Genomic DNA, 14,989 nt, shown 5'->3' with positions numbered 1-14,989 from the left:
ATCACTCGTGGCTGAGTAAGATTGTCTTCCAAGGTAAGGTCTTTGCTTGGAAGACGCCTGTGCGTGAATTTGTTTTATGTGGGGAGATCAGTGCACGACAATCAACACACAATCTTGACAGAAAAAGGCTTTGATCTAATGGCATGGATACTGACGATTGGAAGTCTTTTATCTGCTGCAGCCTTCATCCGCCTTCACAGCCGTTGTAACATACACATTGCTATCCTCCGCCTGTTCTGCCATGGAGGACTTTCTTGGATCATTCTTTGTCTGGTTCCTCTCCCTTGACCTTACCGCCAAGGGTGACCCTGCTGGGAGTACATGACTCCCGACGGCATCGCTCACAGGGTTCACTGGAACACGCAAGCCCACTCACCACTACAAGGTGACGATCCAGCAAGGGGACAAGCCACACCCGACACAGGAAACACTCTTTATAGTAATATCTTTGGCCTGCACAGTCCCACATTTGACACGGAAGTTTAAATCCAGTTTACTTATTGCCCCCCCCCAACCTGACAAGAGTTCACCAGTGGCTCAAACTAGATAAATGAAATGCATGATTGTATTTCATGTACCTGAGTTTGTTTTTAAATAGCAGCCAAGGGTGGGGAGGGTAAATTCTCCCCTATGGTGATAGAAATCAATCTAAAAAGAGGAAGATCAGCATCATTAAACATCAGAGCATGAGGATCTTTTTACAGACAGTGGCTCTTAGCTTCTGAAAGACATTGAAATAAACAATATGAGAAGCTACAAACCATCTGCTCTCCAACAAATGTTCCTCATTTTCAGCAAAAAGGACTCCTCCCAATTGGACTTCCATTAGACTTTTCTCAGTACTGTGTGTCCTATTTTTAAAACAGCCATTAAAATAATTAGCCCGTTTAAAAAAATAAAACTCAGCAATAAATGTCTGTCATTCTACTAGGGTAATGGACTAACATTCTTTGCACCAAAAGACTTTTTGCATGAGACACAATCAGAGCCAGATGCATGAAGAGTCATGGACAATACAAATGAGGCTTGACAGAACCATAGAACACCTACCAAGTGGAGTCAGCAACAGCAGTGTAGAGTGCTCCTGCTCAGGATGCCAGCCACTCAGCCATATCCTCTCCCAGGATACTCAATCCCATTTCCCCTCTCTCTGAGCTTTCCATCCCCCCCCCAGTCAACCATTGTTGCACGATCAATTATCATGCTCAGTCCTCATTAGCTGCTTGGAGGCAGGGGTGCAAGACTCCCCATAGGGTTTTCCCCACATAAAGTTTGGTTTGTACTTTTTACAGCACTGGGGTTCCTCCTAGCCTCTACCTTCCTTGTGTGCCTGGATGGTGCCATTTTGGTTACATAAGGAACCACAAACTCAGAGAACAAGTTTGCCATCAGTATATATAGAGAATATGACACTAGGTCTAAGGGGCTGGAAGAAGAGTACTCACTCATGCTTTGGTTTCTATACTTTCCAAAATAACAGAGAGGGAGTTGGTTATGACACAAACCATAGCCCTTCTACAGCATCAGACAGGAAGCAGCCAAGGTCCAGCAAATCCAAAGCCATGTCTGGGAGGTTGAATACTGCTAGAACCAGTGGCCATATAGGCACAAGCAACAGCATATACGCTGAAGCAACTCATCCGAGCAGTACCAGCAAGCCTCTTCCAATAAGACATTTTACAGTACGGCCCCGCTTTACGGCGTTTTGCTTTACGGTGCTTCAATTCTCGGCACTTCGCTAATGCGGCGGTTTTGAATTGTATCCCTATCCCATATGTGCTGCGCTTGTTCCATTTTTGCGGCGATTTTCCAATTTTGCGGTATGACGCAATTCATTGCACCCGACGCCCTGAGTGTGTCATCAGAGCGTTGGGCGCCGTTTTACAGCAAGGGAGGCAGCGGAGAGTGAGCGAACAGGCAGGGGGGAAGGTGAGCGGGCAGGGGGGATGAGCGAGGGAGGCGGCGGAGAGCGCGTGAGCGAAAAAGCAGGAGGAACTGGGGCTGTTGCAGTTGTTCCTTTGTACCCAGCTTCTTTGTCTTCCCCTCCCTCCCCTTTCACTTTTAGTGTTTTCTGGGTTTTGGTTGGGTTGTTTTGGGGGTGGTTCTTTTCAGTTGGTGTTTTTTTTTCCCTTTTTCCTTCTACCTGGCTGTTTCCCTGCCTGCCCTCATTTGTGGGGACAGTGGAAGCTGCTACTGACGCCTCTGGGAATAGCAGAGGTTTTGGGGTTGGAGGAGGCTGCTATGGCCACCTTTGCTTTAGCGGCGGTGCCCCCCCCATCCTTAGCTGGTTGAAGCAGTGAGTTGGAAGCTCGCAGTGGTGACTCCGTCTCACTCCCGCTTTACGCTGCGCTGCTTCTGATCTCCCACCGCTGGGTGCTGGGCACTGAGCGGCGGCTCCTTCCTCCACAGCTTGCTACTGCGGCCGTTGGAGCTCGCAGGCTACTGAGGCAGAGCTGGCGGCGGCGGCTCTCTCTCCGGAGCTTGCAGCAGAGGCTCTCTTTCTTTCACTCCTGGCAGCAGTGTCTGTGGGGGTGGTTGTCTGTTGCCACTCCCCCCTCCCCCGCTGGATTTGGTTTGGTGGCTGCTTTTTCCAGCCGCTTGGCACTACTTCCCCACCATAATGAGGGCGAGCGAGCGGGAGGGGGAGAGGGCGATGCACGGAAAAGCGGAACATCGATTAGCTGCTGCAGGGGGAGCCTCAGGGGCCAAGCGCTGTCAGCCGGAGCTCCCCGCACTACAGCTGATCAATGTTCCGCTTTACGGCAATTTTCGCTTTATGGTGGGGGTCTGGTCCCTAACCTGCCATATAAGTGGGACCCTACTGTATTTTATTCTTTTAACAAAATGTATATAGCACTTGATTGTAGAAAACCTCAAAGTGGTTTACAATAAACTTTAAAATTATAAATAAAAAAAGTTTAAAACAAGTAATTAAAAAACAGTTACAAGAGCAATAGATATTGGAGTTCAGCTTCAAACTATTGCAGCTGCTCAGACCAATCACAGTATATTCAGTGGCAGAAATGCCTTAGGCTACCTAGCCTGGCTGCTTGTCACAATGGATAGGGGGAAGAGGAGAGGAGTTGGTGGACTGCAGCCTTAGAATCCATCACACAAGAATGTCAAGAGGCAAAAAACAATGGGCAAATCCATGCCACTTTATAAAAGATTATGTGGGCTGGTTTCACTCATCTAACTTCTCAATGTGTCAACTGTATGCAGATCGACTAGTTAGTAGTAGAATCTTGCCAGCATATAAAAAAATTAAAAGTTAATCTTTTGAACAAATCATCACTCTTTTAAAAAAAATCTTGCTAATACAGCAGTAGTATAACTACCACAATGAAAAAAGAGTAACTACAAAGTTAAGATGTAGTAATAAATCTCGTATTAGATCTCAGTCAGACCACACCAGTCCCTCATGATGTCATCACTTGACTCAAGCACGAAGGAAAATAAAACTGGACATCTATTTTCCCATTAGATCTTGGCACACATCTGGAACTACTTCTAATAGTTTGGCTGCTTCTGGCACTAGCAGTGCCTCTAATCAAGCTGTTAATATAAGCACTCATGCCTTGAATTTCTTCCAATTAATTTTAAAGCGGCTTCTAATGCATGGCTTTCCAAAAGCTGCGCAGCAGACAAAGATTTTAATCTATGTTAACTACTGATGCAAGAAGCCATTTGAAGTCAATAACGCTTCCATCTCCCCCTACCCCCAAAACAAACATTTAAAGATAGTGAGAAAGAGTATGCTCCTGTACACTATACAAGTAAGAGCAAAGGTACATATTCATTAAAATTATACGGTAAGAACTATACCAATCTAGGATGTACTAATCAAAATACCCTCAAGAAAGCAGAATTCAAGTACAAAACCAAGCCCTCCTTGCCCTGGAGCATCTCTTTTTAAACAAAACCCTTTCATCCCTAGGCCATGTGTCAAGACATCCCAAGCCTTTCACAGGGCTCCATCCACTGCCTCTTCAAGCCCCTGTTCCACATTCTTCTTCACACATCCTTCCCTCAATTCCTACCTGCAACTCATTTATTGTATGAAGGAGTGAATCGGCTGGGGGGAGGAGATACTTCATATAAGCAAGTACTGCAATTTTTGAGAAATAGCAGCAACACTTTTTCCACAGGGCTCAAATATAGGGGGACTATAGGAGGCCCAGCCCCCAACCTTTCTTGTCAATTCTCTACTTTTTAGAAGATTACAAGGGGGGGGGGGGCTTTGTCTAAAAACTGAGCAGGAGAAAATCAGAGGATTGGACTTGTGGATTTTGTTCCTACTAACTTTTGCCCTCCCCCCCTTAATTTGAGCTCTTCATTTCAAGCTGCCACAAATCACATGTCATATTATTTGCATGCTGGTTCACACAAACAGCATTTCCATACAAGAACAGCTAACAACTTGGGATCAGTTTATTTGCAGGACTGCCTTGCCCCATGTATGCCAACTCATCCACTTCAATCCGTGGAACTGGGACCATTACAGGTTCCGCATAATACTCATTCTGCACTTGTAAGACATTGTTCTTTTGGTGTGGCAGCACCTACCCTTTGGAACTCACTGCTTATTGACATCCAACAGGCACCTTCACTGTATTCTTAAAACATTTCTGTTTAAGCAAACCTATCCAGACACAGAGATGTTGGCTGTTTTAATCTCTTTTTAATTTACTGCTATTTTAATTGTCTTTTTGATTTTCTTTAATGGCTGGTTTTTAACCTTTTTATTAATAATTTTAATGTTTCTTGTGAAGCGCACAGAAGTTTTGGTTTTTTTTTTACCAATCAAACACTATATTAATTTTATTAAATAAAATAATAAACAAACACATGTATAACTAGCCCTGAGAGCAGAAACAGTGGAGTGAGACGGCTGCATGTTGGAACTTCTGTCAGGCAATAGCAGGATACTGCTTGTTAGAATACCACTCCATATAAAAAACTCCCCAAAACACATGAAATGAATATGCAGAGGAGGCCAATTTAACTTTCACCTGGCTTCTCATCTAACCCAGACTTTCTACTGCTTTACCAGTGTGTAGCCTTTCACCCATCTACTGGGCTAAGGTGCTCCATGGGATCAAGAATAAAAGGTCCAGATGACATTCCCCTTTATGCCTATTTACCTATCAGGGCATTTGAGAGTGTTTACTGAAACAATCTATCCCACATGAGGTATACACGTAAACGCAACTCTGTAGAATAGCACCATTAGAGCGATTTTGCTTATACCTTACCAAGATTAACTCATTTGTCACCTTAATTATATTTTAATAGTAACAGAGGTTTGTTTGTTTGTTTTTTAAATACTGCCAGGTTTTTAATTCAGTACATTCTAATTTTCCCCTAGCTTACTTGTGTATTCATCTCATGGGTACAGGTTTTAATTATACATGAATGAAAACTGTAAACAATCAATACAGTGACAACCAATTAAAATAAGATAAGGCACAGTAGAGAGTAAGATTTGTGGTAATACAACAGAAACTATTGCTTAGTTTATGCTATGTGAGCAAACCCCATGTTAATTTTCTAACTCCATTTGATCTTGCCGTTCTCTCCCAATGTAATGGCAAACTATGATTGGCAGTACATCTGAATCCAAAGCTGCTGAACTAGTTTGGCATGCTGCATTTAGGAAACTGAATATGCATTGTTCCAATACCCTTCACAATTCAACCAGTAGCTACACCTACCCAATGAAAAGGTATTACTCCCCAATGAAAAAGTATTGAGCATTTAACACATTTTTCTGTAACTGTCTGAAACTATTACCTTCTGGGGTGACAAAATCCTCTGTCTGAACTTTTCCACTGTCTCTGGGCCTGCAGCAGCCCATGTAGTGGCAAACACTTCTGCTTTATCGTGATCCACTTTGGAATGCTCCAGCTGCTGTTGCAGAATGGTTGGCTTCAAGTTGTGATACACAGCCTGGAAGAAACACAAAGATACAACAAACACTCTTCCTTAAGTGGTATGTTGGGCAACTTACGAGAGCACCTCAAGACACAGTGAATATATGTTCCTTATGGTTTAATATTTAGGTAGTTGTGAGCTTATCCAAAACATACAAAACATGGCTGGCACAACATTTACAATGGCAATGAAAGCACTAGCTTTGGGAAGACCATGTTTCCAAAAACAAAATACTGCTGCAACAGAAAGGCTATCGAAGTTGTTGGAGCCCATGAAATGGATGATTAACTGCACATTTGGTACACTACAAACCAAACATCTGGAAAGGCCTTGTACTACTGACATATGACATACAGTGCAAGGATACAATTCTCTTAAGTCAATGTTTAGAATCAGGCCATAGCACTTCTTGCAAACCTTTTTATATGGCTAAGAAGAACAGAATGCAGTTCTATTATTTCTTTCTCCTTCCCACCCCACTCTAGTAAACAATTAGGTATCTGTGCCTCAGTTCCATATGCTTCAGCCAATCATTGTGAGATTAAGGCACACAAAATCTTATCTACCATAGCTAGAAACAGGAAAACTGCACCCCCACACACACACCCCTCTGAATTACAGCCCTACATCATCCTGACTTAGAGCACAATCCTATGCATGTTTTCTTGAAAATTACGTTCCACTGTCATTAATGCTGCTTATTCTGCAATATGTGTGTTCAAGACTGTAAACACAATCACCTTTAATCACTGACATAACAGCAGTGATTATATGCCACCCTGGGCTCCTACTAGGAGGAAGGGCGGGATATAAATTTAATAAATAAATAATAAACAGCAATCCCAAGTGCTTTTAATGTCATGGAGGCTCCCAATAGAATTTTGTTGAATTACAACTTGAATTCTTTTGGTTATTAACTATTTGTGCAGTTAAATATTATTAACTAAATAAGGGAAATAAGATGTGAAGCATAAAAAACATGTGGGTAATGCAGTACCTTAATGGAGGAGAATTTTCCCTTATATCTTACATTTAAGCATGTAACAATTTATTGAAAGTATGGCACTATAAAGAAGATACCTGTTCCAAAATGAATGTAATGGTTTCAAGGACAAGATGGAGATCTTGCTTCTCCACTGAGAAAGCAGCTTGAAGCTTTTCTTCTTCCTCTTCTGTGAAAGTACTCTCAGCCTAAAATAAAAAGACTTCCCTTTACCAAAAACCCAGATTTTTTAAATTTTATTGACTGGTCTCATGCCTTTCCACAAACAACCCAAAGGCAGATAATAATAGTAAAAACAAATTACTGAAGCAGATAAAAACAAATCAGTAAAACAGATAGTTGCAGGCTGCAGAGCAAAGTGAAGGAACGGAAGCAGGGCCACTCCATCAGGCCTACAAAGATTGTTGTTTTTTGTTATGTGCCTTCAAGTTGACTGCTACTTATGGTGACTCTATGAATCAGCGACCTCCAATAGCATCTGACATGAACCACCCTGTTCAGATCTTGTAAGTTTAGGTCTGTGGCTTCTTTTATGGAATCAATCCATCTCTTGTTTGGCCTTCCTCTTTTTCTACTCCCTTCTGTTTCTCCCAGCATTATTGTCTTTTCTAGTGAATCATGTCTTCTCATTATCTGTCCAAAGTATGATAACCTCAGTTTCATCATTTTAGCTTCTAGTGATAGTTCTGGTTTAATTTGTTCTAACACCCAAGTATTTGTCTTTTCGCAGTCCATGGTATGCGCAAAGCTCTCCTCCAACACCACATTTCAAATGAGTGGATTTTTCTCTTATCTGCTTTTTTCACTGTCCAACTTTCACATTCGTACATAGAGATTGGGAATACCATGCTCTGAATGATTCTGACTTTAGTGTTCAGTGATACATCTTTGCGTTTCAGGACCTTTTCTAGTTCTCTCATAGCTGCCCTCCACAGTCCTAGACTTCTTCTCATTTCTTGACTATTGTCTCCATTTTGATTAATGACTGTGCCAAGGTATTGATAAACATTGACAAGTTCGATGTCCTCGTTGTCAATTTTAAAGTTGCATAACTCTTCTGTTGTCATTACTTTAGTCTTCTTGACATTCAGCTGTAGTACTGCTTTTGTGCTTTCCTCTTTAACTTTCATCAACATTCGTTTCAAATCATTACTGGTTTCTGCTAGTAGTATGGTATCGTCTGCGTATCTTAAATTATTGATATTTCTCCCTCCAATTTTCACACCTCCTTCATCTTGGTCCAATCCCACTTTCCATATATGTTCTGCGTATAGATTAAACAATAGGGTGATAAAATGCACTCCTGTCTCATACCCTTTCCAATTGGGAACCAATTGGTTTCTCCATATTCTGTCCTTACAGGAGCCTCTTGTCCAGAGTATAGGTTGCGCATCAGGACAATTAGATGCTGTGGCACCCCCATTTCTTTTAAAGCATTCCATTGTTTTTCATGATCTACACAATCAAAGGCTTTCCTGTAATCTATAAAGCACAGGGTGATTTCCTTCTGAAATTCCTAGGTCTGTTCCATTACCCAACGTATGTTTGCAATATGATCTCTGGTGCCTCTTCCCTTTCTAAATCCAGCTTGGACGTCTAGCATTTGTCGCTCCATATTTATTTATTTTTTTATTTAATTTAATTTATATACCGCCCTAAGCCCGAAGGCTCTCTGGGCGGTGTACAAAAAGATAAAAACAAGCAATGTATAAATACAATAAATACAATAAATACAATAAATCAAAAAAGAAAACAAACAAATAATAAAGAAACCAAACAACATCCAAAATACAAAATAATAATGAAAATGCTATTAAAACACACTTTCAAATGCCTGGGAGTATAAAAAGTTTTTCACCTGGCGCCGAAAAGATAGTAGCGTCGGTGCCAGGCGCACCTCATCGGGGAGGCTGTTCCACAGTTCGGGAACATATATGGTAAGAGCCTTTGTTGTAGAATCTTGAGCATTACTTTACTTGCATGGGATATTAAGGCAATAGTTCGATAATTACTGTATTCCTTGGGATCCCCTTTCTTTGGAATTGGGATGTATATAGAACATTTCCAGTCTGTGGGCCATTGTTTAGTTTTCCGCATTTGTTGACAAATTCTGGTCAAAATCTGGACAGATTCAGTCTCAGTAGCTTCAAGCACCTCTATTGGTATGCCATCTGTTCCTGATTTGTTTCTTCCAAGTATTTTAAGAGCAGCTTTCACCTCACATTCTAAAATTCCTAAATTTCCTGGCAGTTCATCAGATGGTTTCTCCATGAATGAATCTGTCATCCTTGCATCTCTTTTATAGAGTTCTTCAGTGTATTGCTTCCATCTTCCTTTTATTTCATTTCGGTCAGTCAGTGTGTTACCCTGTTGATTATTCAACATCCCTACTCTTGGTTTAAATTTTCCTTTTATACTTACTTATACTTCCTATTGTTTACGGTCCATGACCAGCCATACAAATACAAGTATTTAAATGCAGAAAGGCAGAAGAATTGCATATAAACAAATGAACAGATTGAATTATACAGCTTATATAAAAACAAACTTTAAAAATAAAATAAACTCTAGTATACTAACAATAAGATATATTAACCATCTGTCTCTTTATAATACATGCTAAGACACAAAATTGTGCCACTTTAAAAGTTATTTCATTTCTCAAATCTGAGAGAAGAAAGGAGCATAAAATGTGTCAGATCTACCTGGTAATTTTTTTAAAACTGGAGAAATATAAAAGGAACGAATGTCCTTATAATATGTACAGTGTAACACGACATGAGTGATTGATTCAACCTCACCCGACTGACATGGGCAGATGTGTTGGGAATAAGGAATACGCAAGAATCTCCCCTCCAACAAGTCTGATGGTAAAGAATTAGAACGGGCCAGTGTAAAGGCTCTACAATACTTAGGAATCTCTAGGTCACAAGGATAGACTTCAGGTGCAAAATACTTTCCCTTTAATTTCTCTAATCTTTTGGAATAGGGCTCTTGTTCTAGCTTTTTGTTGTCCTCTTCTATTTCTATACAATAACTATTGTAATAGTTCTCTTTGTCCCTAGGCACTCGTCACTGTATTGTTGCATTTAGGGTTCTAAACGTGTTTCTATCTCCTTTTGCTTTTAATTTCCTTCTCTCTTTAACCATTTTAAGTTTCTTCATTCATCCATTGAGGTCTTTCTCTCTTTTTAACTAGAAGTATTGTCTTTTTGCATTCTTCCCTGATCATGTCTCTGACTTCAAACCATAGTTCTTCTAGTTCTCTGTCAACTAAGTTTAAAGCCTCAAATCTGTTCCTTATTTGCTCTTCATATTCTTCTGGGATGTTATTAAATTGTATTTTGGCATTATGATTGCTTTGTTGTTGTTCTTTAGCTTTACTCTGATTTTCACTATTACCTGTTCATGATCTGTACTGCAGTCTGCTCCTGGTCTTGTTTTCACAGAAAGTATGGAACTTCTCCATCTTCTGCTACCATATAATCAATTTGATTCCTATATTGACCATTTGGTAATGTCCACATGTACAGTCGTCTTTTCGGTTGTTCAAAAAATGTGTTTGCAAGAAACAAATTATTGGCTTCACAGAATTCAGTAAGTCTTTCTCCTGCTTCATTTCTAAGCCCCATTTCCCCACAATTCCTAGTTCTTCTGTTCCCTACTTTTGCATTCCAGTCCCCCATGATTATCAGCACATCTTGTTTTGGTGTGTGATCAATTTCTTCTTGTACTTCTGCGTAAAATCTCTCCAATTCCTCTTCTGTGTTTACTGTTGGAGCATGGACTTGGATGATGGTTATGTTAATAGGTTTCCCGTTTAATCTCATTGATATCACTCGCTCAGACCTTGCATTATAGCTCCTAATTGTTTTTGCTACATCACTTCTCACTATTAAAGCAACCCCGTTTCTTCTTAATTTCTTATTTCCTGCATAAAATATTTTGTAGTTGCCTGATTGAAAATGTCCCATTCCCGCCCATTTTAATTCACTCATGCCAAGTATTATAATGTTGATACATTCCATTTCTTGCCTGACAATTTCTAACTTTCCCTGGTTTATGCTTCTCACATTCCATGTTCCTATTGTGTACATCATACAACTCCAGACTCTCCTTTCGCATCTGTGTGCATCAGCCTCTGGGCTTCCTTTTGGCTTTGACCCAGCTGCATCATTAGTCACAGCGCTACTCGTACTTGTGCTTTATTCTTCCCCAGTAGCTCAGTGAGTGCCTTCTGACCTAGGGGTCTCATCTTCCAGCATTTTCGATACTCTGTTCATAGGGTTTTCATGGTAAGAGGTATTCAGAGGTGGTTTTCATTGCCTTCCTCTGAGTTTGGATGCATCTTAGTCTGGTGTCTCAGCTTTGACCATTCTGCCTTGTGTGCCCCTGCTAGGAGTAGCCTCTTGCTCTCAGCTTCTTCAGCACTCTCAAACCCCCTCACCATGTTAAGGTGTGCATCCTAGAGGGGGCTACAAAGATACTAGGTCTTTTTTTGTCCCTGACCTGTTTTCATAAATATAGACACTGCTTCCTGGAAGTTATAGAGTTATTATAAGGACCATGCCTCCTAGCTATGATAGCTCTTACTTTACCAAGCAAGTCTACAAGACAGGCCTTGATTAGATTATCAAAGCTTGCATGAGAGTCCAGCCTCTAAGACATATGAGGCCCATGCTGTGAAAGTCTAAAAAGTTAATACCAGTACCCTGAATTAGGCCTGGAAGCATGTAGCAGCAAGTGCACTTGATATCATAGATTCAAGATCTAAAACCCTTTAACTAATAGTTCCATCTACAGTTGCCAACCGGTCTGTCCTGCTCTTGTGCTTTTGAGAGAAGTAGCTGGAGAAGCTTTTGATGACAAGAAGATAAACGTTGACAGGAGGTGATAATGTCTACAGATTAAGGACGCAGCTGTAGAGCCAGTTCAAAAACTGACAACTCTAGTTTCAGCTGAAATGTAACGGCTTGGATTCAAATGAATGTACAGTGAAGCGCTCTCTCTGCCCACTTCAGAGATCTCCAAGCAGAGATCTCTATGCCACTCTGAAACGTGGAACCTGAAGTATCTTTGGACAAATTTAAGGAATTGTCCAGGGAAGAAGGAAGACAGGGAAACACCAAGTATTTTTCCAGTTTTTGGTTTTAAAAAAAAATCAGTCAAAGATTGGTTGAATATAGTTGTGTTTTCAAGGACATTATAAAATTTAGTTTAAGGTTTACTTATATCTGTTTATGATTAACAGAACACACAGCGAATCACAGAATTAAGGAAATGTAGTGTTGGAGGAGAGCTTTGTGCATACCATGGACTGCGGAAAAGACAAATAATTGGGTGTTAGAACAAATTAAACCACAACTATCACTAGAAGCTAAAATGATGAAACTGAGGTTATCATACTTTGGACACATAATAAGAAGACATGATTCACTAGAAAAGATGCTGGGAAAAGCAGAAGGGAGTAGAAAAAGAGGAAGGCCAAACAAGAGATGGATTGATTCCATAAAGGAAGCCACAGACCTAAACTTACAAGATCTGAACAGGGTGGTTCATGACAGATGCTCTTGGAGGTCGCTGATTCATAGGGTCACCATAAGATGTAGTCAACTTGGAGACACATAACAACAACAAAACAAATGACTTCAATGTTAGGGTATCAAAAATAAGGATCCCCACAGAATTGTTGCATAGATTCCATGGAGTAGATTTTATTTATTTATTTATTTAATTCAATTTTTATACCGCCCATAGCAAAGCTCTCTGGGCGGTGTACAACATGATGTCTTCTAGAGTCCTGATTCAACACACAAAACTGGAATAATTAGTGCCTCCTTTGCCTAGGTGTTTTATGCCACCCACTCCTGGCCTTCCTTGCAGATTATCAACTTGTTTGTGTCTATCAATACTTATACTTCATTATACACACACTCACAATATCCCACTCATCAAAAATACTGTTCCACAGGTTGGCTGTGCAAGACACAATTACATTAAGTCCCTCTATCAGAGCTCAGAATTACTATACAGAAATATATATATATTTAAAGCAAACAATTACTTTATTATCTAGACTACAGGGTACTAGTCTTCAACTAGCGAGTGTGGACCAGGATGTGATGCATGTTTTTGTGGGCCTTAGGAGCCCATAGATACTATTATCACTACTCTTGCTCCCCTCCACACTCTAAGTAGAGCATAGGAAGCTGCCTTATAGCGATTCAAACCACTGTTCCATCTAGTTTGGTATTGTTTATAGTGGCTCTCCAGGGTTTCAGACAGATGTCAGGTCCCTTACACAACTCCCTCTCTCATTACAAGCTCTTTTCTTTTATTCTCTCTCTTCTACACCCCACACTGCAGGTCCCTTTCTATCTTCCCACATCCCAGTCCTAGGTATCTTATACTTTCTCCCCTCCCTATCTCCCTCGGCTCTCCCATTAATAGACATGCACACACACACACACACATCCCAATTTCAGTTCCCTTACACGCATACAACTGTTCTCTCCCCATCAAGGCTCCCTTTTAGCCACCTATACGCTCCTTCCCTCCCACTGTCTGATGGAAGGGTTGATACATGAAGGAAATGCTGATTGACTCCTTTCACGCATACCTTTCAACCTCATCCTCCTGGTGTTGTTGTAGGAGCTCTGAGCCATTGCCCTTGAAAGAGGAATACCTGAAGGAGAGCACAGCAGCAATCTTTTTGACCCCATCAGCACCAACAAAGCTTAAAAGGCTGTGAAACAGCTACTGTTCTGCCTTTTCTGTGTGTTCCTCCCAGCAGGAAATACTGTCATTACAGAGTTCTCAGAGGAAAGCTCTCATTTCCCATTGGAAAAGCACCTCTCTTGTACTTTTCTCAAGTGTAGCAAATGCATGTTATGAGCTTAAGAGATTTCAGGATCGTACTCAAGCATTGCGTGCCATTTTTCCCCTCTACACAAACCTTTAGATGAAGCTTCTGAAGGATGTGGGCGAGCAACCGAGAGAACCTTCCTGTGTCTATAAAATTGATGAGACACACTGCCTTGCGAACACTAGAAAAATGGGAGAGGGAATGGAAAGAGCCAATTAAAAACAAGGGACTAGATGGAAAGAACAAGGTTTGCACAACAGAGATGCCAAGAAGAGATTTAACAACACTGAAAAGAGTTGCCTGCTTTTTCAGGGAAAGTTCCTGAACATTTTTAACACCCAGATAACTTAACTGAAAATTATTTTTCCCCTACAGCTGCATGCCCAAGAAAAAGTTCAGCTATTAATCTTTTTATATAGCACAACGCTATGCATGTCATGTGTACTAAGAGGTAAGGCCCGCCAAATTCAATAGGACTTACTCCCAAACAAGTATAGGAATGCTTGCCATGGACCTGTTAAAGACACAGAGGAAACGCTGAGAGGCTTGAGCTGGAAGCCCTACCCCCTAATCCTACGGATGCAACGTGGGGAAAGGAATTCTGCACATGCTCAGACATTACCTTGCTTTTACGACTTGGCATGAGCCTTAGTATTGAAAAACAGGTTCAAGGGGCCCGCATGTTTTTATATGACAATACGCATTCCACACACGCAGAGCGCGTAACATTAGGTATCGGCTTGGCGGTGCCTTTTACTGATCCACAAGGGACAAGACAGTACAGAGATCTTACCTGCCCGTATCCGGAATAACGGTAAGCGCCGCCATCTTAATCACCGTCAATCACACTGTTCCCACCACTCTAAATTCAATAGGCAGGCAAGGAAAGCCGAGAGCCAATCCCTGTTGCGGTAGTCTGGCAAGCTCCGCCTTTGGGCTTCAACCCAACCCCGATCCAGAACTGAGGGTGATAATTGGGTTGCTTCCGCAATCCAGGAGAAATGTGCTTGGGCTGCTCTGTCCACTAGGAGGAAAACGAGAGTACTTGAGCCTGACTTTGAAAACGCTGTTGCCTCTTGGTCTGCAAGGGAGGCGAAAAGAGCGTGGAGAAGACGGCGCGCGAGATTCATACACAAACGTTGCGTAAGCCAGATTAATAATATCCTTTACGAAATTGTGTGTCATCC

At 41.2% G+C, this 14,989-nt stretch overlaps 1 protein-coding gene across 2 annotated transcripts in view; it reads right to left on the bottom strand.

Moving 5' to 3' along the window:
* Nucleotides 1-14,761, bottom strand: part of COMMD10 (COMM domain containing 10) — a 119,200-nt gene extending 104,439 nt beyond the window's left edge. The window contains exons 1-4 of one of the 2 annotated variants that reach the window (XM_061601495.1): nucleotides 14,596-14,761; nucleotides 13,893-13,983; nucleotides 7,015-7,125; nucleotides 5,794-5,949 (exon numbers count right to left, since the gene is read on the bottom strand). In XM_061601495.1, the coding sequence (XP_061457479.1) occupies nucleotides 5,794-5,949; nucleotides 7,015-7,125; nucleotides 13,893-13,983; nucleotides 14,596-14,630 (393 nt within the window). In that variant the 5' untranslated portion in view covers nucleotides 14,631-14,761. Of the gene's footprint in view, nucleotides 1-5,793; nucleotides 5,950-7,014; nucleotides 7,126-13,892; nucleotides 13,984-14,283; nucleotides 14,365-14,595 lie in introns of those variants that run through there. The other variant, XM_061602271.1, reaches the window with a different exon arrangement.
* Between the last annotated feature and the right edge of the window lie 228 nt (nucleotides 14,762-14,989).

The sequence above is a fragment of the Rhineura floridana genome, chromosome 1, assembly GCF_030035675.1.
Source record: "Rhineura floridana isolate rRhiFlo1 chromosome 1, rRhiFlo1.hap2, whole genome shotgun sequence".
Lineage (NCBI taxonomy): Eukaryota > Metazoa > Chordata > Lepidosauria > Squamata > Rhineuridae > Rhineura > Rhineura floridana.
The sequence above is the reverse complement of the archived record's forward strand: the minus strand, read 5'-3'. Positions and strand labels throughout refer to the sequence as shown.